This window comes from Sodiomyces alcalophilus, assembly GCF_042370955.1.
Source record: "Sodiomyces alcalophilus JCM 7366 unplaced genomic scaffold ACRALscaffold_2, whole genome shotgun sequence".
Lineage (NCBI taxonomy): Eukaryota > Fungi > Ascomycota > Sordariomycetes > Glomerellales > Plectosphaerellaceae > Sodiomyces > Sodiomyces alcalophilus.
In genome coordinates this window covers 2,088,343-2,110,758 of record NW_027263533.1, presented here as the reverse complement: position 1 = coordinate 2,110,758, position 22,416 = coordinate 2,088,343, and the positions used below count along the sequence as shown (strand labels likewise).

At 54.7% G+C, this 22,416-nt stretch overlaps 7 protein-coding genes across 7 annotated transcripts; 4 read left to right on the top strand and 3 right to left on the bottom strand.

Annotated features, from left to right (window-relative positions):
- Positions 1 to 338: 338 nt before the first annotated feature.
- ACRALDRAFT_1068368 (uncharacterized protein) lies at positions 339 to 2,518 on the bottom strand (the record flags this gene model as incomplete). Its single annotated transcript, XM_071017561.1, has 4 exons — positions 339 to 620; positions 663 to 942; positions 1,011 to 2,256; positions 2,485 to 2,518. The coding sequence occupies 4 exons, from the start codon at positions 2,516 to 2,518 to the stop codon at positions 339 to 341; spliced, it is 1,842 nt and encodes a 613-aa protein (XP_070876913.1).
- A 4,844-nt stretch (positions 2,519 to 7,362) lies between these two features.
- ACRALDRAFT_2051653 (uncharacterized protein) lies at positions 7,363 to 11,214 on the top strand. Its single transcript, XM_071021620.1, has 3 exons — positions 7,363 to 7,669; positions 7,806 to 8,107; positions 8,180 to 11,214. The coding sequence occupies exons 1-3, from the start codon at positions 7,540 to 7,542 to the stop codon at positions 11,009 to 11,011; spliced, it is 3,264 nt and encodes a 1,087-aa protein (XP_070876912.1). The 5' UTR covers positions 7,363 to 7,539; the 3' UTR covers positions 11,012 to 11,214.
- Positions 11,215 to 11,651: 437 nt separating this feature from the next.
- Positions 11,652 to 13,569, top strand: ACRALDRAFT_1079944 (uncharacterized protein). Its single transcript, XM_071018961.1, has 2 exons — positions 11,652 to 12,584; positions 12,681 to 13,569. Exons 1-2 carry the CDS (start codon positions 11,945 to 11,947, stop codon positions 13,409 to 13,411), a joined length of 1,371 nt encoding a protein of 456 aa, XP_070876911.1. The 5' UTR covers positions 11,652 to 11,944; the 3' UTR covers positions 13,412 to 13,569.
- Positions 13,570 to 14,803: 1,234 nt separating this feature from the next.
- ACRALDRAFT_1068365 (uncharacterized protein) lies at positions 14,804 to 15,661 on the top strand (the record flags this gene model as incomplete). The annotated part of the gene is made up of 1 exon (XM_071017560.1): positions 14,804 to 15,661. The coding sequence occupies one exon, from the start codon at positions 14,804 to 14,806 to the stop codon at positions 15,659 to 15,661; it is 858 nt and encodes a 285-aa protein (XP_070876910.1).
- Positions 15,662 to 16,241: 580 nt separating this feature from the next.
- Positions 16,242 to 17,026, bottom strand: ACRALDRAFT_2100045 (uncharacterized protein; the record flags this gene model as incomplete). The annotated part of the gene is made up of 3 exons (XM_071022993.1): positions 16,242 to 16,322; positions 16,464 to 16,672; positions 16,906 to 17,026. 3 exons carry the CDS (start codon positions 17,024 to 17,026, stop codon positions 16,242 to 16,244), a joined length of 411 nt encoding a protein of 136 aa, XP_070876909.1.
- A 2,044-nt stretch (positions 17,027 to 19,070) lies between these two features.
- ACRALDRAFT_1068363 (uncharacterized protein) lies at positions 19,071 to 19,681 on the top strand (the record flags this gene model as incomplete). Its single annotated transcript, XM_071017559.1, has 2 exons — positions 19,071 to 19,226; positions 19,376 to 19,681. 2 exons carry the CDS (start codon positions 19,071 to 19,073, stop codon positions 19,679 to 19,681), a joined length of 462 nt encoding a protein of 153 aa, XP_070876908.1.
- Positions 19,682 to 20,299: 618 nt separating this feature from the next.
- On the bottom strand, positions 20,300 to 22,114 carry ACRALDRAFT_1079941 (uncharacterized protein; the record flags this gene model as incomplete). Its single annotated transcript, XM_071018960.1, has 1 exon — positions 20,300 to 22,114. The coding sequence occupies exon 1, from the start codon at positions 21,923 to 21,925 to the stop codon at positions 20,300 to 20,302; it is 1,626 nt and encodes a 541-aa protein (XP_070876907.1). The 5' UTR covers positions 21,926 to 22,114.
- Positions 22,115 to 22,416: the final 302 nt, after the last annotated feature.

The window sequence follows — 22,416 nt, the reverse complement described above, 5'->3', positions numbered from 1 at the left end:
CCGAGATACGCCTTCCGAAACACGAAAGCAAAGCATCATGTCCAGGACTCCCCGTTTTGTATGTATGCCCGCCCTCATCCCACCTAAAAACATACCGATACATCAAATGGAATACAGCGATTAGCGGCTGAAATCCGCCCAAGCAAACAAAAACAACCACCCCACGTGCCGATCAATCCACCGTCCAGCGACGAGGCAAAAAGAAGACTGCCTAGTGTTGACAAGCCTGTCTCCTCGACCGTTCCCAAGGTTTGGTGTTCAGGAAGAAAAGAAGAGTGGAAGAAGTGATAAAGTCGTTCGTCGTGACAAGCAGAAATGCGTGTTGGTAAATATACGTGTTAATACAGGCGCAGGAGAGTATTAAGAGGGCCGTGTTGCTCGGGACGGCTCTTGGTGTTTGAAAAGTGCGGGCCGGGCAAACTGTCATTGTTGACGACATCACCACAGCCGGAATTCTCTGCTCCCGTGGCTTGATGGCCCATGTTGTTCGGCTCGACGTCCGCCTCCCCTACGAGGGGCGGCACGGGGAGGGTATCTGTTCCCCAGCAGAAAAAGATTGCTGCGTCGGTGACGGTGACAGTGGCCTCGCCATCCCCGAGGGGATTCGTTTCGTTCCTTTCCTATGAGAACCGCCGTGGGGGCCCCTGTCCTCCAGCAAGTACCTGCTGGTTTGGTGGCATTGGTCCCGCCATACCGTACGGGTTCATTTGCGGATTGAAAGGCTCAATGGCCTGCTGCATGAATGCCCCGTGCAGGCCTTGTTGCTGGGTGACCGGGCAGTCCTTATGGGCGAGCAACAGCGTCTTCAGGTTAACCACCTCTTCACGTAGCTGAGTGATTTGGGCTGTCAGAGCATCGTTCTCGCTGCTGTACAGCTCAACCTTGGACTGTAGATTGGCCAGCCATTGTTTCTTACGCTGCCGGCATTTCAACGCCGCAACCCTGCATGTCATTGTTAGCATTCGATGTCTTCATATCGCCCGATACTATCGCCGAGAGAAGAATCTTACCGGTTCCTTTCCAAAAAGTTCTTCCGCTTCTCCTCATCTGTCATCTTGGACTTGGAAGTGGTGCTACCACCCTCAGTCTTGGATTTCTGATCATCTTCATCCTGACTATCGTTTCCAACCGATCCAGCAGCGCTGGTCTTGGACTTCTTGCTAGCAGGGCCCTTGGCAGGAGCATCTTCGGCTTTCCTCCGGCCATTGGTGGTAGTTGTTGCGCCACCCTTCTTGCCCCTACCCCGCGTGCTGGGTCTCGCCCGCTCACCCTCGTCAGACCCTGTGCTACCTCCCTCGCTGCCGCTCCGTGTGGACGAGGCGGGAGCCGCCGGGGCGACACCGTTGACGGGGGCCATCTGGTGAGTGGCATCGAGCGGTTGGACGGCAGGAGCAGGTGCTGGCTGCGCGTGGGCCTGGGCGTGGGCCTGGGCCTGAGCGTGTGCCTGGACCTGGGCGTGTGCCTGGGCTTGTGGGTTGGGGGGGAAGCTCGGAGCAGGAGCGCCGTTCCTAGTCTGGGCTCCTTGGGCGAGCATGAAGAGGCCGTTTGCGGCATCGTTATCATGTGGATCGAAGGGACCGGCCGGTTTGGCCTCGGGCTTGACGGTTGACAAGCCGTTAGCCATGTCCTGCGGCTGGGAGGTTACCGAGGGCTGGTTCGGAGGTTGGGCCTGGCCGTCCCGCTTGGCGGCAGCCGCGGCGCTCAAAGCGGTGCGATGGAAGTCGAGGGTGCCGGGAGTCGCGCCGTTGCCGGCGAGTTGGGCAAAGAGCTGGGAGTTGGGGCTTGGGACTGGGAACATAGACCCACTGCCTCCCGGCGTGAGTCCGGTCCGCAGGGAGGACTCGTTCGGAGTAGGAAACCCGCCGCGTAGGTGGTGAGAGTCGCTGAAGTAATCATTGGTCGGGCCCGACAGCATCGCCGGGCTCAGCGGGCCTGTTCGCAGCGAACCTCCTCCCCAGTTGAAGGGAGTTGTGCCGCTGCCGGGTAGCAGGGCCGAGGGCGATGTGATGTGTGCAACGGGTGGGAGCTTTGTGCCTCCAGGAGTCTCGGCGCCCGAGCCGCCACCGAACGATTGTTCAAAGGGATTGGGTTCGAGGCTGAGATTGTTGTCGCCGACGCGGGCGGCTCCAAAGTAATCAGGAGTATTATTCCCTTGCTGTTGGCCTGGTCGAGGGGGAGGGCCTAGGGGTTTGGCGCCGTCGACTTCTGGCTTGACGTTGTTGTCTTGCTGTTTTGCGTCGGCGGTGGAAGCAGGTTCTGTAGCAATCGGGTGTGAGTAAGACGGACACAGGGGGGTGGCGGGTCGACAGGGGGAAGGAACTCGGGTAGGGCAATCATCGGAGGGGGGAATGCGCCAATACAAAAGCGACGCATTGCAAAGATTGGGGAAGAAATGACGATGGCGATGTTGGTGGTGCTCACCTTGACGGGGTGGTGTTGGTTTGTTCGATGTGGATTGTTTGGGGGACTTCGACTTCGACTCACTTCGAGGGGAGGCGTTGTTCGCGGAAGTCCCCATGTTGGGCGACGATGATGTATGATAAAGGTGAGGTAAGTGTGATCAAGTGCCGTTGACGTCCGGGAGGGCGGTGGTATTCGGAAATGTCGAAGTAGAGGAAAGGTACTGATGGGAAAGTAGAAAGGAAAGGATGAGGTCAGAGGCGAGTAACACACGGAGGCTAATGATCGCGATCCGGGTGCTAAAGGGATCTAACGCAGGCGACCAAGCGACGGAAGACCAAAGTCAAAAAAGAAGCACTAAGGGAGTAGAGACGAGTGGCAGACGCAGATGACCCAAGAATCCTATGTATGTATGCTCTTTTGCGCGCCTCGAATGGGTGTCTTGCGTCCCAGTGTCGGTCTCGTCGGCGACAAAGCGATGAAGACTGACTCGAAAGTAGACGACGAACAATCGCAGCACGGAATTGACGGATCAGCTGTCGATTTGGACATGCGACATCCGCTTCCGTCGGAAATTGAAAGTTCACCCCGTCTTCCCGTTTCGCTGGTCGATTTTTCGGGCGTAATTGTGTGCTCTATGTGCGCGTATTGATGTCGGTAGGGTGGTGGTGAAGGTGGTGGTATTGGGAGAAAAACGGCAGACGTCACTGGAAAGTATGACGTTGCAGGTCCTGGGACTTTAAAAAAGAAAAGGCGGAAGGAAAAGGAAAGCACGAACGTCAGGGCAACTACTCCATAGACGGGGAAGAGCGGGTACACAAAGTCTGTGTGCCGGGATCAGGATCAGAGAATTGGACACGTACCGTGAAAATGAAAACGCCACACTGGGCACATGGCGTTCGGCTTGTACGAAGTATTTCAACGACATGTGTCGCGCCTGTTTCTCTGGCTGTTTTTTCGTTCTTTTCTTCTTTTTTTCTCCTCTTTTCTTATTTTTTTGGCCTCCCACCCCACCCCCCCTCTACGTTGTACAACAGACGGATCCACTAAGACATGCTCACCATCGATAAAAGGGGAAGTGGCCTTCTGGAACCAATACGCGTGGTTTGTTTTGTCGAGTCGGGTATAGTGACAGGCACACTGTGTACTTATGAGCGTGTTGTGTGGGGTGGCTGGGGCGAGATTACATATGAATAGGGCCAATGGACTGTCCTTTGTGCGGCTTCCCAATTCTGCGAGCATGTCGCTTTGGGTCGTTTCGTCTCGTCTCCATTCACAGTGCGGAGTCGGACCCACAACGCGAGGTCGCAGCCCACGCACCAAAATGATGCGATCGAATTATTATTAATTCAGTACAGAGTACCCACTACCTCAAGTTGACGAAAGCACTGTTCTTCCTCTAAACCGCCTTACGCATTTGTCATTTCGTGTTTACAACCTCCTTTTACATCTTATGAACAATACGTGTACGTTGTCCGAGATATCCAACCGCCCAAGGGAGTCTCGCGACCATATGGCACAGGTTAGAGAGGATAAGGTATATTTCTTTCTGGGCGCGAGTGGGGCTCTCACTAAACCATTATCCAACAACGCGTTGATACCGTGTACAGTACTAATACTGTATGTATTCTCCCGGGAAGACCCAGCCCGACCCATGTCGGTACTGCATGTACCTATGCATTCAACTCTTGACTTCCATCCACTTTCCGCGTTTCTCACTTTGTTTCTTTGATTACTCCTGATGTGCCGACATCAACATGTTCAGGCGGGAACTTCTAGGCTTAACAAACCCACTGTTGGGGAGGTTACGGATATAAGCCATTCATGCTAGGACAGATGATAGTGTGTTCGTAGGTATCTGGAGGCGGATATTGCTGATGACATGGATTCGAATACACGGAAGCCCACAAGGATTTCTCATCCTTATTCTTCTTATTATTATTCTGATGGTTTTTACAAGAGCCTCGCCATGCTTTATATCGCCGATCGACGATAGTTGTCCCTATTTCTAGGAAGCCCTTTATCACTTCTAGCGATCGCGATGCCGGTTTTCACCGGCCAAGGAAGCCTGGACCGATCTACACTATCAATTTTGTACGCCGTACGTGGTGAGTCTTCGACCCAACTTTCGCCAATTGACGACCGTCGCGTCGCTCGTTGGTCAACACCAGCAGAGGCTCCTCGGCCGAGCCAACAAGATAAATGTACCTACTCGTCGAGAAGAGGCAAATAACACAGTGTGCCGGTAATTATTAGGTATCGACTCTGTGGCAATCCAGCACCACCCTGACTAGGTATGTAGTCCAGGGATTGGTTGGATACATTGTACTTTGTAATCAAAGACGACGTCGCATCGGCAGCCCCCACTCTTGGTGGGTGCGCCTCTTTAAGAGCTTCATGAGTGGCCTATGCCGGTCATAGCGTCAGAACTACTAAGCCCGTCTTGGATACCGTGGGAGTCGTCTCCGTCAAATCTTCACACCGTTTCTTCTCAGACCATGTCGCGCTAGCGTCTCCCACCCCATCGTCACACACTCTCACCTCGGCCGTCTACTCAAAAGTTACCGACATCCCCATCGACCACAAAATCCTCCAAGGAGCTCGAGAAAGACTAGAGATGGGCATGGGAACTTGTTGTTTTACGCACTCATCCTTTATTTACAGTATTCATTGCTAGTTGGGAGGCAGAAGACGGTACGCCATAAAATGCATGACGTCAGTAGATGCAGTGAAAACTAAAACTCTGTCTCGGAACGGCAGGTACTTGTGAGGTATAAGGGACGGCTGGGTGGGGTACATCTGTTGGGATGGGAAATGGAACCGACATCCGTCCACGCGCTTGGCTCCGTCTCCTCACAACTAACTCATTTCCCGGGTGTCATGACGTAATTACATTCCGTCAGCATACGAAGTAGACTCTGTTTAGGCGCGAGTATATCGTACTCCGTACAGAGGAGAGTACAGAGTAGCGCCTCGGCCCTTAGGGAACAGACAGTCTCTCTAATAGCAACTACGGTAGCATGCCCGTGTAGGACTCGACGCCGAGTTGCCTATCAAATTTAACAGGGACTTCCTATCAAACTACTGAGTAGGCAAGTATTATCAAACAAAAACAATGGTTATGGCGGCTCTGAAGCTGCCGGAACAATCAATGAACGCAGCATGCTTGCAGAGTGCTGGCTAACTGGCATGGTGGGACGCATTTCTTCCTGACCCGACAGTGTGGCTAGCCACCTGCGTCTTTGGAGAATCAGATCGTTTCATTCTGGGGCTGATGGTGAAACGGACGACGCCAGCCTCGTGACATTGAACTGGATCTCATACACCACAATGAAGAAGCCAATGCGGCTCAACCCGTCGCTCACTAGTGCCCTGGGCCGATCTGTTTTAATACAACAATCCAAACTGTATCGTGGTTATAGATGCATATTCACATCGATTTATTTGCATTTCCGCGCGAATCCCTCGGCATGTCTTTGCTTGTCGCCGCCTGCTTCATGGCTCTATTAATGATTTCTCGCTCGAGCCCTTACCTGCACATAGTAGCTGCCAAGGTGTCCTCTGCCACCTGGAATCTATTCAATGATCTCTTATTGAACATACCAAGGCGTGGTCGACCATCAACTTCTTCCAGGGACATGCTCTTACTTCGTAGCTTTGGGGGGATGGATCAGCGAGTTGGCAGAGATGACTGACTTGCTGCAGACAATCAAAGCTTCCGAGCCCTCTCGACCCGGGCATCTGACCTCGCTCGGCGTACTTGAAAGTCTCGCCGTGGAACATGTCTTAGCCGCACTCTCAGGTCCATATATTTCAATAACCACCGTGTCGCTAGGCCAACAAGTCTGCCGACAGTCGCGGTGGGATGATCCCGTACCAGTCGGCCATACCTGGACATCATATCCAGGCCTCAGGCCCCCTCCTCCGCCGCAACCGGGTCCCTCATGTCGACCTAACTCTCCGTAATCACCAAAGAGTGTCGTCTCTGCGGCTTACTTCCCTGTCGCCGTCCGGGGCTTGCCTGTCCGGGTCTTCCTCGCCGTCACGGCATTCGGGAACCATGCAATCCATGAATACACACGGGTACCGTGAGGGCCAAAGCGTTCAGGAGGCAGGGCTCGAGGGAGGCCCGTAAGCCCAGTGGAGTGGCCACCACACGGCTTCGAAGTCCGCTAGGCTTGGCCCTGGATCACTGGCGGTCTCTTCTCCATGGGAACCGGGAGGTTCGAGAATCTACCGTCACCCATCGGCTAGAAGTAGGTGTTCTAGGAAATTCATCGCGCGGGATGATTTCCCCCTCTCTTCGGATCTGGCGGGCTTCATGCTATGACCCTTGAGCCGTGAACATTGCAATGTTGAAGACGTCATGTAATAATGCCCCACGATTGAGTGCTCGGGACCTCGGCGATGCCAATCGCATAGTCCTCGCCATCCCCCTCAATACACGTGCATATGGGGATTCGCCGAGGGGAAGTTGTCGCCTTCACTTGTCCGTCTTTCGGTTCGCCCATATTGAGTCGAGCACTCGATGGTACGAGTAATAGCTTTGCACTTGAACAGAAGACAACTGATGGTTAATACATCGATCACGCGCACGGATGTAGAATAGAGTCATCCTGTCAAATCCACGGGCAGACCAAATGGCCGCCGCCCGTACTTACAGGATACGATATTCGGCAATCTTGGCTTCGGCAACTGTTTCAGAGAAACCCATAAGTTGAGCTCAGCTAAGAGCCAGAAACTGGGTCGTAGACTGTATTCCCATCGTAAATTGATCTTCAACTTCAGACACGTAGAAGTTGCACTTGGAGGTTGACAAGATCGTGTGTAAGGAAGGTCACGTGCTCTAACGCGTGGACCTGGCTCTCAAGCCGACCGCCTTCCCAATTGACTCTACGGTGGTTGGCGGGGGCGGGGCAATATACTGAGTCACGGTGCCTGACCCAGCGAAGGCAACTCGGCGAGGGGAAAAAAATCCATCGACTTCCGGTGTTTTCGCTTTCGGGTCACCGAATTTTCGTCGCAAACTTCAAAGAGGCGCCAACAATTGACCTCCTCCCTCGTTGACCCGTCACCTCACACGGTGATTCTTTCTCCGCCGTTGGAATCGAGGCACGCGGGAATCGCTGTCATCCCAAGATGAGCATCAGCTTCCCAAAGACCGAGGAGGAGACCATCCGCTTCTGGCGAGAGGTTGATGCCTTCCAGACGCAGCTTCGCCTGACCGAAGGGTGCGAGCCCTTCACCTTCTACGATGGGCCTCCGTTTGGTATGTGATTAGACTTCCATCTCACTATTCAGGGGGATTTACAGCTTACTGACACACCGGCGTTCAGCTACTGGTACGGGAACCTTTTTTTCGTGTCCATCACGTCCCCAAGCTATCCCCGTTATCCCCTAACAGACTACTTCAGGTCTCCCCCACTATGGGCATCTCTTGACGTCCACGATCAAGGATATCATCCCCCGGTACTGGGCAATGAAGGGGTATCATGTCAGTCGGCGGTTCGGCTGGGATACCCATGGCCTACCCATCGAGTACGAAATCGACAAGAAATACGGCATGTCGGCCCAAGATGCTGTTGCGAAAATGGGCGTTGAGGCCTACAACGCAGAGTGTAGGGCCATTGTCATGAGATATGCTACAGAGTGGAGGCAGATTATCGAGCGTTTGGGTCGCTGGATCGACTTTGACAACGACTACAAGGTTGGCTCCCCCAACCCTGAAACCTCCCCCAACAGTTAGGACACGCCCTGGCTGACATTACGTGTTCCGCAGTCTATGGACGTCACTTTCATGGAGTCGTGTTGGTGGGTATTCAAGCAGCTCTTCGATAAGGATCAGGTATATCGCGCCTACCAGATCATGCCCTATTCGACCGCCCTAGGTACGCCCCTCAGCCAGATCGAAGCGAAGCAAAACGAGAAGACGACGCAAGACCCCGCCATTCTTGTTTCTTTCCCGGTTGTCGGGCAAGAAGGCGTCGACGCGTCGTTGGTCATTTACACGACCACGCCATGGACCCTTCCGTCCAACCTTCTCATTGCAGTCCACCCCGAATTCGAATACGTCGAGTTTCTCGATGAGAAATCGGGCAAGAAATATATCACCATGGAGAGTGGCCTGCCTTCTTTCTACGGGAAGGATTTCAAGAAGGCCAAGTACAAGATTCTGAGGAAGTTTGTTGGGAAGGACCTGATCGGCTGGAAATACGAGCCCATCTTCCCCTACTTTGCCGAGTCGTACTCGGAATGCTTCCAGGTGATTGGAGCCGACTATGTGGAGGCCGGTGAGGGAACAGGCCTTGTCCACCAGGCTCCAGGCTTCGGTCAAGAGGATTACGACGCCGCAATCGCCGCTGGGTTCATCAACGAGAACCGCCTGCCGCCCTGCCCTGTGGACCAGAATGGGCAATTCACGGCCGAAGTGACGGACTACGCCGGACAACACGTCAAGACGGCGGACAAGGCCATTCTCAAGGACTTGAGAAAGACTGGCCGCCTCCTGGTTGAGAGCCAGGTATCGCACGTTGACAAGTTTTGCTGGCGCTCAGATACACAGCTCATTCGAAAGGCCGTCTCGTCTTGGTTCATCCGGGTCACCAACTCTATCCCGGAGATGCTTTCGAACCTGGAATCCACCAACTGGGTCCCCTCCTTTGTCAAGGAGAAGCGATTCGGCAACTGGATCGCCAATGCCCACGACTGGAATGTCTCTCGCAACAGGTATTGGGGTACGCCCCTTCCGCTCTGGGTCAGCGACGATTTCGAAGAGGTTATCTGTGTCGGAAGCCGGGCCGAGCTGAGGGAGCTGAGTGGCTACGACGGGCCGCTCGACGACTTGCATCGGGACAAGGTTGACCACATCCAGATCCCATCCAGGAAAGGCAAGGGCATGCTGAAGCGGGTGGACGAAGTCTTCGACTGCTGGTTCGAGTCGGGAAGCATGCCATACGCCTCGGTGCATTATCCCTTTGAGAACCCCGACACCTTCCATGGCGGCCGCTTCCCGGCGGACTTTATTGCCGAGGGTCTCGACCAGACTCGAGGCTGGTTCTACACCCTGACCGTCCTGGGGAACAAGCTCTTCCAGGTGTCACCTTTCCGGAACTGCATCGTCAACGGTCTCGTTCTTGCTGGCGACGGAAAGAAGATGTCCAAGAGCCTCAAAAACTACCCCGATCCCAGCAACGTCATCAACGAGTACGGCTCCGATGCATTGAGGCTCTACCTCATCAATTCCCCCGTGGTCCGGGCCGAGCCACTGCGCTTCAAGGAGTCCGGTGTCAAGGAGGTAGTGTCTAAAGTTCTGCTCCCGCTGTGGAACAGCTACCGGTTCTTCTATGAACAGGCCCTGCTGTACAAGAAGAACACGGGCGAAGAATTCACTGCCGACCGCTCGTTCACGGAGGGCAAGGGTCTGGAAAACGTCATGGATCGGTGGATTCTGGCCGACTGCCAGAGCATGTTGCAGTTTATCGACCAGGAGATGGCCGGATACCGCCTGTACACGGTCGTTCCGCGGTTGCTTCAAGTCCTCGACAACCTCACCAACTGGTACATTCGATTCAACCGCAAGCGGCTGAAGGGCGTGGCGGGATTGGGCATCGAGGACACCAAAGCTGCGTTGAACACACTCCTTCAGGTCCTCTACACGTTGGTCCGGGCTCTGGCGCCTTTTACGCCCTTCATCACGGAGCACATCTACGGGCTCCTGAAACCCGTCCTCGGGGACGTGCTGTCGGAGGTCCCCGACTCGAGAAGTGTGCACTTCCTTCGCTTCCCGACCGTTCAACAGGCGCTGTTCGACGAGGTGATTGAGAGAAAGGTATCGGCCATGCAAAAGGTGATCGATCTGGGACGAACGGCAAGAGAACGCCGCACCCTCAGCCTGAAGACGCCGCTGAGGTCCATCGTCGTAGTCGCCGACGAGCAGCACCTGTCCGACGTGGAGTCGCTGGTGGACTACGTCAAGGGAGAGCTCAACGTGCAGGAGGTCATCCTGACTACCGACGAGGCGAAATACGGCATCGTCCTAGAGGCCAAGGTGGACTGGCCGACGCTGGGCAAGAAGCTCAAGAAGAATGTGCAGGTGGTGCGCAAGGCGCTGCCCAGCCTCTCGCAAGAGCAGCTGAGGAATTACCAGATCGAGAAGACGATGACCATTGACGGGATCCAGCTCGAGGAGAACGACTTGGAAATCGTACGAGTCATCTCCAAGGCCGACGGAGTAGACGGCAAGGCCGCGGGGGAACCGTCGAAGCTCGAGGCGGCCTTCTCGAACGACGTCATCATCTTGCTCGACACGGACGTTTCGGCGGAAGACCTCGTGTACGAGGGCCTGGCGCGCGAGGTGATCAACCGGGTGCAGAGGATGCGCAAGAAAGCGGGCCTGGTGCCCACGGACGAAGTCCACATGCAGTACGGGGTGACTGCGAACCCGGAGAACGTGGACCTGGATAAGATTATTGACTCCAAGGAGGAGCTGTTCGTGAATGCATTGCGTGCCACGCTTCAGCCGTTGGAGGGAGCGGCGGGGGAATCGGTCATTCTAGAGGAGGAACAGAGCATCGGTGCGCTGAGGATGATGCTACGGCTGACGCGTATCTAGAAGAAAAGAAGCGATGACGACTCGGAAGCAGATTTGGCTCCATTAGGGGTGGCCTGGGTGGGCTGGATAAAGGGGCAGCGAGCTTTGACGCATTACACTGCTGGTAGAAATGACTTTTATGATGCAGCTAGAGACGAACATGAGAACAGACGTCAGATCGCATAAATGATACAATGGTGCTTCAGTCCAATAATGCTTTTTCTGGTCTTCTTTGAGTCTTGTTTGAGAGACGCGAGAGGGTGGACAGAATCGTTGTTTGAGACGACTTGGAACTGACAAAGTAACCTACGTACGTTGTACCTTAGGTAATCATCTGCTGTTCGCATCCGTACCAATCCCTGCATGTGTCATTTGGAGGTACAGTCAGAAGCAAAATATCTAGCAAGTTCAAGGTCGTCATGCATCGAAGCTAGAGAAGTATGTGCGCTGGACTAGCAATCCCATAAATAAAGGTTTGAAAAAAAAAAATGGACTTATCGGATTTTGTGCGGAGGCACTGTAGGCTGGCTTGCCGTTACGGAGTACGAAGTAGGTCGACCGTTGAACGCCAAACGGTAGCTGAGATCGCGGGACAGGGGTCGGGCACGGTACACGAGCCACTGTACGAACCAAGAGGAAGTCGGTCAAAATGCTGCTCGCCCGCCACCAATGAACAATGCCACAATGCAATTCAGTCCTCATTCGGTCAGTTCAAACGAGAGAAGTCTGGTCATCGGATTGAGAGGACTACTCCCGTGAATTTGTCTTCCGGTTTCGCATCCATGGTGACGACGCTTTCCGTGTACAGGCCGACCTGATCACTCCTAGCAACCAACGACTGCTTGGCACCAATAGCTTCACCCATCGTCGCATAAACATCCTTTATACCGACATCCCTCAACCTCGGGGTATCGCGACGCGCCGCCTTTGCCGTACCATCCGCAACTTCGCATCATGCGGCTCACGGAAATTGTGGGACTTCCATCGTCCCTACTACTGCTGGTCGCCGCCCAGGTCGGTGCCCAGCAGGCGCAGCGCAAACCCACGGCGATCCGCAAGATGCCGCTCGATTCTTCGGAGAAGCTCTTTCCCGAGCACTTTGCTTTCCCGAGGGACCAGGATGAACCTTACAGAGCGTCGCCGTTTCTATCCCCGCGCGAGGCCATTCTAGCGGCCCGGTTACAGCTATCCGTGGAGGAGGAGAGTTCGCTAGCGGCCAACGTCAGCACCACGTGGCCAGGCGGTAGGCAATACCGGCCGGCGTTTCAATCGCATCAACGGAATCCTTCCAGCGACGATGACGGGTGGGAGCTCCTCAGGAGAGCGAGGGGGACGTTGAATGTGTTGGAGGGCAGGCAAACCTGCCCCGAGGGGATGAAGGACTGCGGCAACGTCGGACAACCCAACAAGTGCTGCATGAGCGGCGAGAACTGCGTTGAAGTGGACGATCCGAGCGTCGGAAACGTTGCATGCTGTCCGCAGGGTGCAGAGTGCGGCGGGCCTGTTGGGTCGTGCCCGGACGGTTCCCCGAGCTGTCCGACAGAGCTTGGTGGCGGGTGCTGCATCCCTGGGTTTGTGTGCCGGGGTATGGGATGTGAGTAGTCTAGTCCTTTCTTTCCCTTTTTTTGCTTTCCCTTTTCTTTTTTTTTGAGTGACATTTGGAGCTGGCATTGACAAGAGCATCCTCCAGGCGTCCCGAGTCCGCCTCCGGTCCCTTCATCGACATTGTCAACATCCCAGTCCATTACGACAGTGACACGCACGTCAACAACAACTGCGGACGGCGGCGAGCCGTCGACGGTGGTCGTCACTGTCATTATCACGGCAAGCGACGAGCCAAGCACAGTGACGAGCACCAAGACGAGTACGGTCACGCCTTCGCCCACCAGGGTGACGTCCACTTCCAACTCGGCGGCCATCCCTCCTTTCCGGCCGACCTCTACGGAGAGCGAAACGACAGAAGAATCCACGACAGAAGAACCCACGACGGAGACATCGAGCGATTACTGCCCCACGGGCTTTTACGCTTGCCTGGCCCGCGACGGCGGCGGGTGCTGCCGTACAGGTCAAGGTTGCGGGGCGACCGACTGTCCCTCCAGCCCGTCAACGACCATAGTGACGGACGGGGCGACCGTGGTGGTGCCAATAACGGACGTGCCTACCGGGACAGCCCAGGCGACGGAATCATGCGCGAGTGGGTGGTTCCTCTGCGGTCAGGATGCTGGACCTGTGGCAGGCTGCTGCCCGAGCGGGTATGAATGCGGGACGGCTAGTTGCTCGACAGTCACTGGGAGTCAGACAGTTGAGGCTCAGAAGCAATTTCCTGACTCGGGAGCGGAGAGGCGGAGTCTCGGTGGCTGGGCCATTGGTGTGGCTGTTCTGGCAGGGGCTATCGGCGGCGGCGGCTTCCTTGTGGCATAAACTGTCGGTGATCGGGTTTGATATGTGGGAAGAAGGCAGGCACTACCACGGGCGAGTACATGATCTACTTTCAAAAAGCAGTGGCGTTCGAAAAGGAGTTGCATGATTTTGATAAGGAAATAGACGCGTCATGACATTGATGGTTTGGTGCAAGTGGGAAGGCTTACGAGTGAGTCCCGACCTACGGAAGGTAAGGGTGGCAGGAGGAACACCGTTATACCCGAGTACTTTCCTCCGTCAGATCTCAAGTCCTCCTTCTATCCCCTCTTCGTTGACGTCGTCAATGGACCGGTGAGTGCGAATACGTTCCTATTTACCCCTGAGAATCCATCCATTTCCTTTCCGATGAGAACAAGCTACCTAGGTTAGGTAGGTATAGTTCATGATGCTCACTGTACCCAGACATCTGCCCATAATCTCCTATGCAAAGGGTCAGGTTTCGCTCTGTAATGTACTTCAAGACGAGGTATAAACGTATACATTCGTGCTCATACGCTTCTCGGAAGACCAGGATCATTCTGCAATCGTCTACATCTACCCTACCGACCACTGATGATCGTGTAAGGTCGGCTGGGTAGGTTCCCTCGACTCGAACCTCAAAGGAGGCCAGAAGGAAGCCACTATCTCCAGGAGCCTCCTCTTTTCTCACTGCCACAGGGACTGACTGTACGGTTCGAACCACTAATACACGTCCAGGTTTTACTGCTAGTCTGATCGGTCGCCCCTGCTTCCGTTCACCTCCCTGATGTACGCAAGTGACCTCAACAAGAAGCGCTCCTTCGTCACGTCGGCCATCGGATCCGGTACCTTGGTGTCTGGACTCCCCATCCTTTCCTCCCTCACCTACCTATTCTCTGGTCTTTCTTCTTGCTCAGCCATCGACTACTGCGACCGATGAGTGGGTAGCAGGGACAGAATGGCATGACGATATTAGAATCAGGGCAGAGCAACTGCTTCTCGGGGGTGCGGGCACAGGAGGCACACCCATGAACTCCTGTCCTGCGTCCCTTTCCTTCTCACTTCACTTCCGTGACATTGGGCCAGTCTTGGGGTATTTCACCCGCCTCCTCGCCCAGAATCCGACTCGTCTTTTCTTCTTCTTCTCTTACTTTTGTCGTTGTATGTCACCACCTCTGCCAGCTTCTTCTCGTCCATTGCTAGCACATCGATTTTTTTGGTCTCCTCGACTTTCTTACTTCTGCATTCATCTTTCCACTTCGCCATCTTCTTTCTTACACCTGCCGGATTCTCTTTAGGCTCACTCGGCCATCGCTAGTCACCTTTCGGTTCACAACCTACTCTCTTCGAAAGGTTCGTCCATTACGTGTCCCAGGTCCTTCCAGTGCTGTCTCGGGGCTGGCTAACCGCTTTCCAGTTCGTGGGACACCCGCCATGCGTCCAAGCTCAATGACTTTTGGCCTCCCGGTCCTCCTCGTGGCCTTCACTGTCCCTGCCTGGGCCCATGGTTCTGTTCTCGAGGCTCGCGCCGCACAGGCAGTTCAGGCCTGCAATCCGCCCACCACCAGGGGCGAGCCCTTCGACAAGTTGTCTTCCTGTGGGAAGGCCATGGTCACGGAGGAAGTCATCTGCCGGCCGGAGAACGGCAGTCCAGCGGCGCTCCTCAAGCATGCCTCTTGCATGTGCAAAGGGGACTTCTTTGAGAACAAACTGGCCTGCGAACGCTGCATCAGGGATCATGGCGGAATGACGGAGCGCGACTACAATTTCTACCGGGGGATTCTCGATAGATCCCGCAACGATCTCTGCGGGGCTGAGATTCCGGCCGCCCCCTTTGCCACTATTTGGTCGGTCCACCGGGACGTTGCTACCATGCCCACATCGGGTGCCACGGTCCTCGCCGACAAGCCGGCTGCTGCCACTGACGAGGCTGCCACGCAAACAGAAGTCCAAAAGCTCGCCCAGTCTTCAGCTTCTCTCCCCATCAAGACAGCCGAGCCCCTGACGACGGCCACTGGGACCAAGACGGCTGACAAAACACACCATGTCACGGCCACAGCAACCATCCGCACGCTCCAGTCCCTCACACGCGGAACTTTGAAGCATCACAAGACAGGCGGCTACAACTTGACAACTGGCCACCGTCCCGACAAGCGGCCCCACGAGACGGGACGTCCACGGGTTGGAGGCCCCGGAAAAGATACACCGGGTGCTGGCATGCAGATGGGAGTCGCAACAAGCCTCTTGACAGGTATGGCGGGTATGGCGGCGGTGGTCGCCTTGTTTTTGTAAATCATTAGGTATTGACAACTGTATCTTGAACGGAATGGGGTAAGGGGCTGGCTGGTTGGTGACTGTTTTATTACTGGCGTTGTTGGCATGGGCATTTTTACCTTGAGTGTGTGTATGGCGGTTGTTACTAGAAGCCCAGACATGAATCGAACATGCATTTCACATTACATCGGGGCTCAGTTCATCTTTCAATCGGTCGGTTCCTATTGCCGCAGTCGGATATGAAGAAGACGACGAACGTTTCGTCATAGCACGTGAAACGCCGAGGCGAATCGATGAGACTTGATGTAAGGTATTGTACGGAGTAGGTTCATTATGTGGTGGTAGCCATCAAGGTTCTCAGTCTTGCCCCTCTTCTCCCCCGGCGGCCGTTTTCTCCCACCTTTCCCACCTTTTCCAACTTATCCACCTTTTCCTGGGGGACTCGAACACTTTATATCAACGGCATCCCACCTGGCTGAATCAATTTTGACCTGGGAGATCCAAACTTGTTTTCCTTTGCACTGCGTTTTCCTCTCACGTCCTTCGATTGCTCACCCGACCACCACTCGTTTCCTCTTGTCTTCGAGTAGCCAATGCTTTACTCGGGCATGTGCTTGAAAGGCTTGGCCAGGTTCTCCTGGCAGAAGGGAAGCTTGCCGACGGTCCAGATCTCGGTATCCTGGTAAACAGTGGTAAGTACATGGGGTCTCTTTTGTCTCAAGAGTTTTCTTTGTCGCATGTTCTCGCCTTTCTGACAAGGCCATCGTATAGGGAAGAAAGGTGTTGAAAAAGGGACACAGGTACGCAGGTGGCTACTCACAGGCTTGAGGGTCTTCTTGATCTCCGAGTCCAGGGTACCGGCCTTGAGGGCAATGATATCCGGGGCGGCCTCCGGGTCGTGGGCGATGGGGCTGCCGCACTCGGAGCAGAAGATGCGGTGGACGGGTTTGCCGGAAGATCCGACGCCGGCCCACGACTTGGTCGGGCCCTTGATGGTGAGCTTGTCCTTGGGGACGACGGCGACGAGGGCTGGAGTTGCGAAGCAAATGGTTAACTCTGGAAGATCTTTCAAAGGTCTACTGGGCTCTTGTCCCTTTCCCTGTCCATCTCGAAATCAACGGGGCCCCTCGGTTCATCTTCACCTCACACTACGATTTCGCGGCCAAACGTCGCCATCATACGCAGACGACAACGGGCGAACAGCAGACGGGGAAGGGTTTGAATCAAGACGGATGAGAGAGGCTCGGGAAGTAAGAACTCACAGTAGGTGGAGCCCGACTGGCGCTGGCAGTCGTCGCAGTGGTCGTAGCCCGTCAGCAAAGGGGCATCGACGTCGGCCGTGTAGGTGACGGCCTTGCAGAGGCAGTGTCCGGTGAGAGGCATGGTGGCGACGATGAATTGAATGAATCTGTTGTTTCTTTGGGAAGTGGAGGAAGTGTCGATTGAAGGTTGTCAGTTGGGAGATGAAACCACAATCTATGTTTGATGGGGGTGTGAACAGAAGCTTCCGGGAGAACGGACGGAGGCGGGGTAGCTTAAGAAGAGAGGGGAAACAGAGGGGGAGGGGGAGGATTCCATGACCTCAGCTGTTCCAAGCGGGCCGTGGTATGGAACGTGGACGATACGTGACGGCGGGGTTCTTGGACTCGAATGTGGCCTCTCACATGGCAGGGAAATCCTACCTACGTAAGTCTGTTGGACTGGGTTTCTTGGGCCTGGAGCAGAAGAGACGGCTAACGATTGTTGATATACGACGCAGATGCCCGGATTTCGAGGTGTGGAATTGTACTCAGTGCGACCACCCAGTATTCCTTTTTATCTTCCATGGTTCACCACTTGGTCTGCATCTACCAGGTCTCGGCATTTCATCGAGATTCTCGCCATTTTACCTCGAGCCGTTCTGAAAAGGTAAAGCAGAACCGGCATCTATTCCAGAAAATCGGTCGGCACAGCTAGCGGGAGCGGATAGGTAGGCAGGATGTCCATATTGGAATCCACTGCAGCTCAGATATTCCCCACCCGGTTGAGAATGAGCAGAGATGTGCGTAATACGATGTAAAAATAGGCTGGAAACTAATGCAGGTTGGCGTCAACAGGGGCCGATTGAGTGATGGGGCCTTGGTGCAGCTGCGGTCGAAATCCAAACACCAAATTTGTGTACGAATACTTTGTACCGACGGCCAAGTGAGATCTCACATTTGCCCCGATATCCTGCAAGCTGGTTGAGTTGGGGGACAAGATAAGAAACAATCACACAGATAGGTGACAAAACGGAGAAAAAAAATAAAAAACGGACGGGTGATGAAAAGTAAACGGCGCAAGGGCTGAGGATGGAAGATTTGTAAGGGCAACGGTTATGGAGATGCAAAGTCATGATTCTCCGAGTATATATCAAGAGACATGTTTGAACCCAAGTGCATGGAGACACGACAACAAAGTAAGGTGAGAGTCTTCAATGCCGTGTGGAACCTCTAGTTGGCTGTCCCTGAACCGCTCCAGGGACGACATTGCCGGTAAACTTACTCGAGTCGCCAAGTATTGTCGTCTCGTGAAGTCGAGAGAGCCAGGACTGCACGCCAGATATGCCAGTGCCCTCAACATCAAATCAGACTCCTCGGACCAGCAATTCGTGACAGTCGTGAAGGCAAAGTGCCACTATACTGTGTGCGACCGTCCAGTTTCACGTACTCTTTGGAAGATGATACGAAGGAGATGTTGTTATTGTTGTAGAGCCTAAGACGAGGAAATGCAACGGCATGCACGTGAGTGTTAAACGGCCAGATCACGTAAGAGAAGCGATCTCCCAGTTCAAGGTCATGGCATCAACAAACAATTCCCTTGATCTAGCACCGGCGAGGCCGAGGACAGACATGGCATTGATCCGGGCCCTACGAAGTACAGTTCGTATGTAAACTCTTTTGATCAAGACAAAGACTGGCTAGCAGAAAAGCCTACAATCCATCCCACCATATCCGAAGGAATTTTCTGCTTTTCCTCGTTTTTTGATAAGAGGCGACTTGCATAATCCCATTACACACTGTGGAGTCGAGTCGGAGCTAATCAAGAGGCGAATCTTTTCGCTGTGGCGCACGGACTTTAGCCGGTTCTGCCCGCCCCAGCCCGACCACAAGCCACAGTGTCCCCGCAGGCCGATTGACTCAGCGTCCCAGATGGTCAGCCGGAGTCGTCTTCCATCGTCTTCCACGGACCTTTATATGGCAAACATCCCACCTTCTACCATCCCAGGGACCAATCTTTCCAGCAAATACCCATACAACGTACACTAACCACCAAAAACCCATCGTTTCCCCTGTTGGAATCAGACGACGCACAACAAGAGACGGCTTAGTGTCGCAAACAAAATACTTTTTACTTCATCGACCCTCTGCGGAACGGACACATCGCAACAAAAAACAAAACAGCCAACATGTCAGACGACTGGAACAGTGTCACCAAGATTGGTAGCCGGGTGCGCGGCGGCGCAGTGGAGCGGGAGACAGTCGTGAGAGGCAAGGGTGCTACCAACGCCGCATTCCGTGCTGGTGGTGTCGCGACCGAAAAGAAATATGCCATTGGCAATGCTGTATGTACCCGGTTCATTGTTTCTTTCCCCTCGTTTTTGTCTTTTCCTTGCCACCACTCCCACCTCATCCCATCCAAAATCGATCAATGCATGCGACAAATTTCTTCTTTTTTCCCTTGAATGCTAACCGGACTCGCTCCCCATTACAGGCAAAAGGCAATACCGAAGGCCAGCGCCTCACAAAGGTCGACCGGTCAGATGACATCATCAAGCCCAACACGATCGGCAAGGAGGTCGGCGACATCATCTCCCAGACTCGCCAGAAGATCGAACCCAAGATGACCCAGAAGGACCTCGCCACCAAGTGCAACACCACCCAGTCCGTCGTCGCCGACTTTGAGCGCGGCACCGCCGCCCCCGACCAGAAGGTGCTGTCCGCCATGGAGCGCGTGCTCAACGTCAAGCTCCGGGGGTCCGGCATCGGCGAGCCCAAGTTTGGTGGCAAGAAGAAGTAAAAGCGAGCAGTGCATGCAAAAGTCAAGTCGAAAAGAAGAACGATGAGGATGGAACGGCTTGCTTCCGTCAAGGGCTGCGGCAGGCCGAGCAAGTGAAGGGGGGACCTGTTACGGAGACCCTGTCTGGCACGGGCGGCTGATGGACCCGTCCGTGATGTGGATTCTGTAGGAGGAAGCGGGGGGAGCGAAATCTTCCCTCATTCCGAGTCCCTGAGGACGCATTTTTTCATCGTCACTTTGCAGGGAATTTTTGGGAGTTCCATACCATGGCGTTAGCAGCATCATGAGATTGATTGCCTTCATCACCCGTCTTTTCGCGACTCATAGACGTTCACATAGAGACGAAAGAAGAAGTTGGCTCGCAGACTTCAGGATCAAATCCCGTTTGATTCTTGTTTGACCATGGAAAGTGTCCTTCCCGTCATTATGTACCTATAATTCTGTTTCACTCGCAAAACAGTCCGGGTCCCATGGTAGTAGTAAACACAAGTGATGAATGCTCGCCATCTGATCCAAGTACAATCAACGCCTACAGTGCCTGTAACTTCCCCCCAAACCAAAGCAACCAAACACGCCAGACTCGTAGGGTATCTTCCATCTCTCTCACCAATCATTATTTTAACACGGCAGCCTGCTCACACGGGCCGCGATCTCTGCGTCATATGGCTTCCTCCTCGTTTGAATCACGACATGCTCCCTGCCCCCCATGCTCACCACTCGGAGCCACTCGGGAGCAACGTCATTGGCGAGGACCTTCACCGTGTCGATGCCTTCCTCGACGGGCACCGGGACGCGGAGCGAGTCCTTGATTTTCTGCTGGAGCGCGGCCATGGTGAAGGAGAGCACCGGCAGCCCCATGGGGTTCGACGAGCTTGCCAGCATGCCGATAATGGCTGCCACGTCGCATGCCCTCATAATGGCCCTTTTCCGTGCCAGTTCTGGGCCCGAGGGCAGTTCGATCTGGGAACGGGCCACCTCCTTGGCTCGAATGCGGTCGAGCAGACTCATCTTTTTGCCGTCGGGGGCAGTGCTGGCCTTTGCAGCGTTGGCCTTGGTCTCCTTCTCCTGCTGCTTCATCGCAATCCCGCTCTTCATGTCCGCTAGAGCGCGATGTCCCTTGGCTAGGAGTGGGTTCTGCTTCCCGGTGAAGAGGTGGTGCCGCGGCGTGATGTCGGCCTTGGGTAGGTCGTCAAAGGATAAATTCTCAAAGGATAGGTCTAGATCGCTCATGTCGTCCGTGACGCGCTCCGCGCAAAGGATGTGGAGATTCTTCTCAAATTGTCTGCAGAGCGCGTCTTCGTCGATGGCACCGGAGTTTCTGCTCGTGTCGATTTCGAGGCAGAGTTTACCGCGACCATAGTCGGTGACAATAAAAGGTGAACCGGCAGCAGCAGCAGTCTCTGGATCGGATTCTGCGGGCTTCATGTCCTGGATAGCGATGCACGTCCTGATGTCGTCCATGGTGACTTTGCGCTTTCCCCATGTTCGCGACACTTGGGGTGTGATGTCGCTAATGTCAATGGGTGTATTTTCGTTCCGGTGGGCAATCTGGAGGACGACTGTCTTCAGAATCGCCTTTTGCAAGTCGAGGAGCTCCAAGAGCTCGGCAGGCAACCGCGGCTTCGTCGTCTCTCGCCCGGCCGGGCTCTTCGACGAAGCATGTGGCTTGGCCTCCTTTGGACGACCGGCCTTCCGCACTGAATCACGGCCATCCTTCTTCGCGTTGGAAATGAGAGTCGACTTGTGCGACCGGCGGTACGTCTCGGCAAGAGTTAGTTGTGTGTGGTGACTGGGCACGGACTTGGCGGTCGTTGTCTTGGTTGACGGGGCAACGGCGAGCGGGACTTCGTCATTCACCACACCACGCTTGATGCGTTGACGCTTGAGGGACTTGGAAGCTGAAGGGGTGCGCGGGCTAGTAGTGTCATCATCCCCGGTAGGAGCTTTCCTCTTTTTCTTGTTGGGCGTCCTGTCCTTGGCCAAGGTGTCCGCCTTTTCGGGGACGGCAACGGAAGGACGAGCAGAGGCGTAATTGTTCTCCTCATCACTCGAGTCGTAAATGGCAGTGACGGTAACGGCTTCGTAGGCCTTGGAGTTCGGCAGGCACACGGCAAGCACCTTCTTCCCCGTCCCGTCGGGGCTGGAGACCTGAGCCTTGGAAAGCCGGGCGTACCTGCTAATGGTGTTCGTTGTGGCCGGCTTCACAGCAGGCTGAACCTGCCTCCGGGAGGCTACTCGGGCCATGACGAGAGGATGAAGAGTCAAGTCAGGAGTCAAGTCAGGTTCAGGAGTGCAAGCGGGACGGTCAATGCAGGCAGGACGGTCAGGGCCGGGCAGGAGTTGTCGTCAAGTAGAGGATCGAGGTTACTGGAAGAAGATCAAGACGTTGCAGGTCTTCCGGTTACTCGTACAGATTGAGAAGGCGAAGTGCAGGGAAATCAATCAATCGAGGTTGGTAAGGTTTAGATCGTGTGGTTAGGAAAGATGGAATTGAAAGTGGAAGTTGAGCTCCTAAAAAGTTCCTCTATTCCAGCAGTGGAGATACCAGCCCGACCCCTGCTCGAGGGAGCGTGTCCGAGCTGGTTTGGGGAAACGCGACTTGGACGCGTCCATGGTCGACCTGCGCGGAAGTACCGCGTAAAGTGGTCGCGTCAAGTGGTCACGGCCCGCGACTTGGAGGTGCCGGCTCAATACCGGGTAATTCCAGTGTCGTGCCAGCTTCAGTATCGGACCCA

Excerpts from the sequence above, each read along its gene's own strand:
- ACRALDRAFT_2051653 (XM_071021620.1), top strand. The coding sequence starts at position 7,540 with ATGAGCATCAGCTTCCCAAAGACCGAGGAGGAGACCATCCGCTTCTGG. Across the intron at positions 7,670-7,805 it reads CTACGATGGGCCTCCGTTTG|CTACTTCAGGTCTCCCCCAC; the intron begins GTATGTGATTAG and ends TCCCCTAACAGA. Across the intron at positions 8,108-8,179 it reads ACTTTGACAACGACTACAAG|TCTATGGACGTCACTTTCAT; the intron begins GTTGGCTCCCCC and ends CGTGTTCCGCAG.
- ACRALDRAFT_1079944 (XM_071018961.1), top strand. The coding sequence starts at position 11,945 with ATGCGGCTCACGGAAATTGTGGGACTTCCATCGTCCCTACTACTGCTG. Across the intron at positions 12,585-12,680 it reads TGTGTGCCGGGGTATGGGAT|GCGTCCCGAGTCCGCCTCCG; the intron begins GTGAGTAGTCTA and ends AGCATCCTCCAG.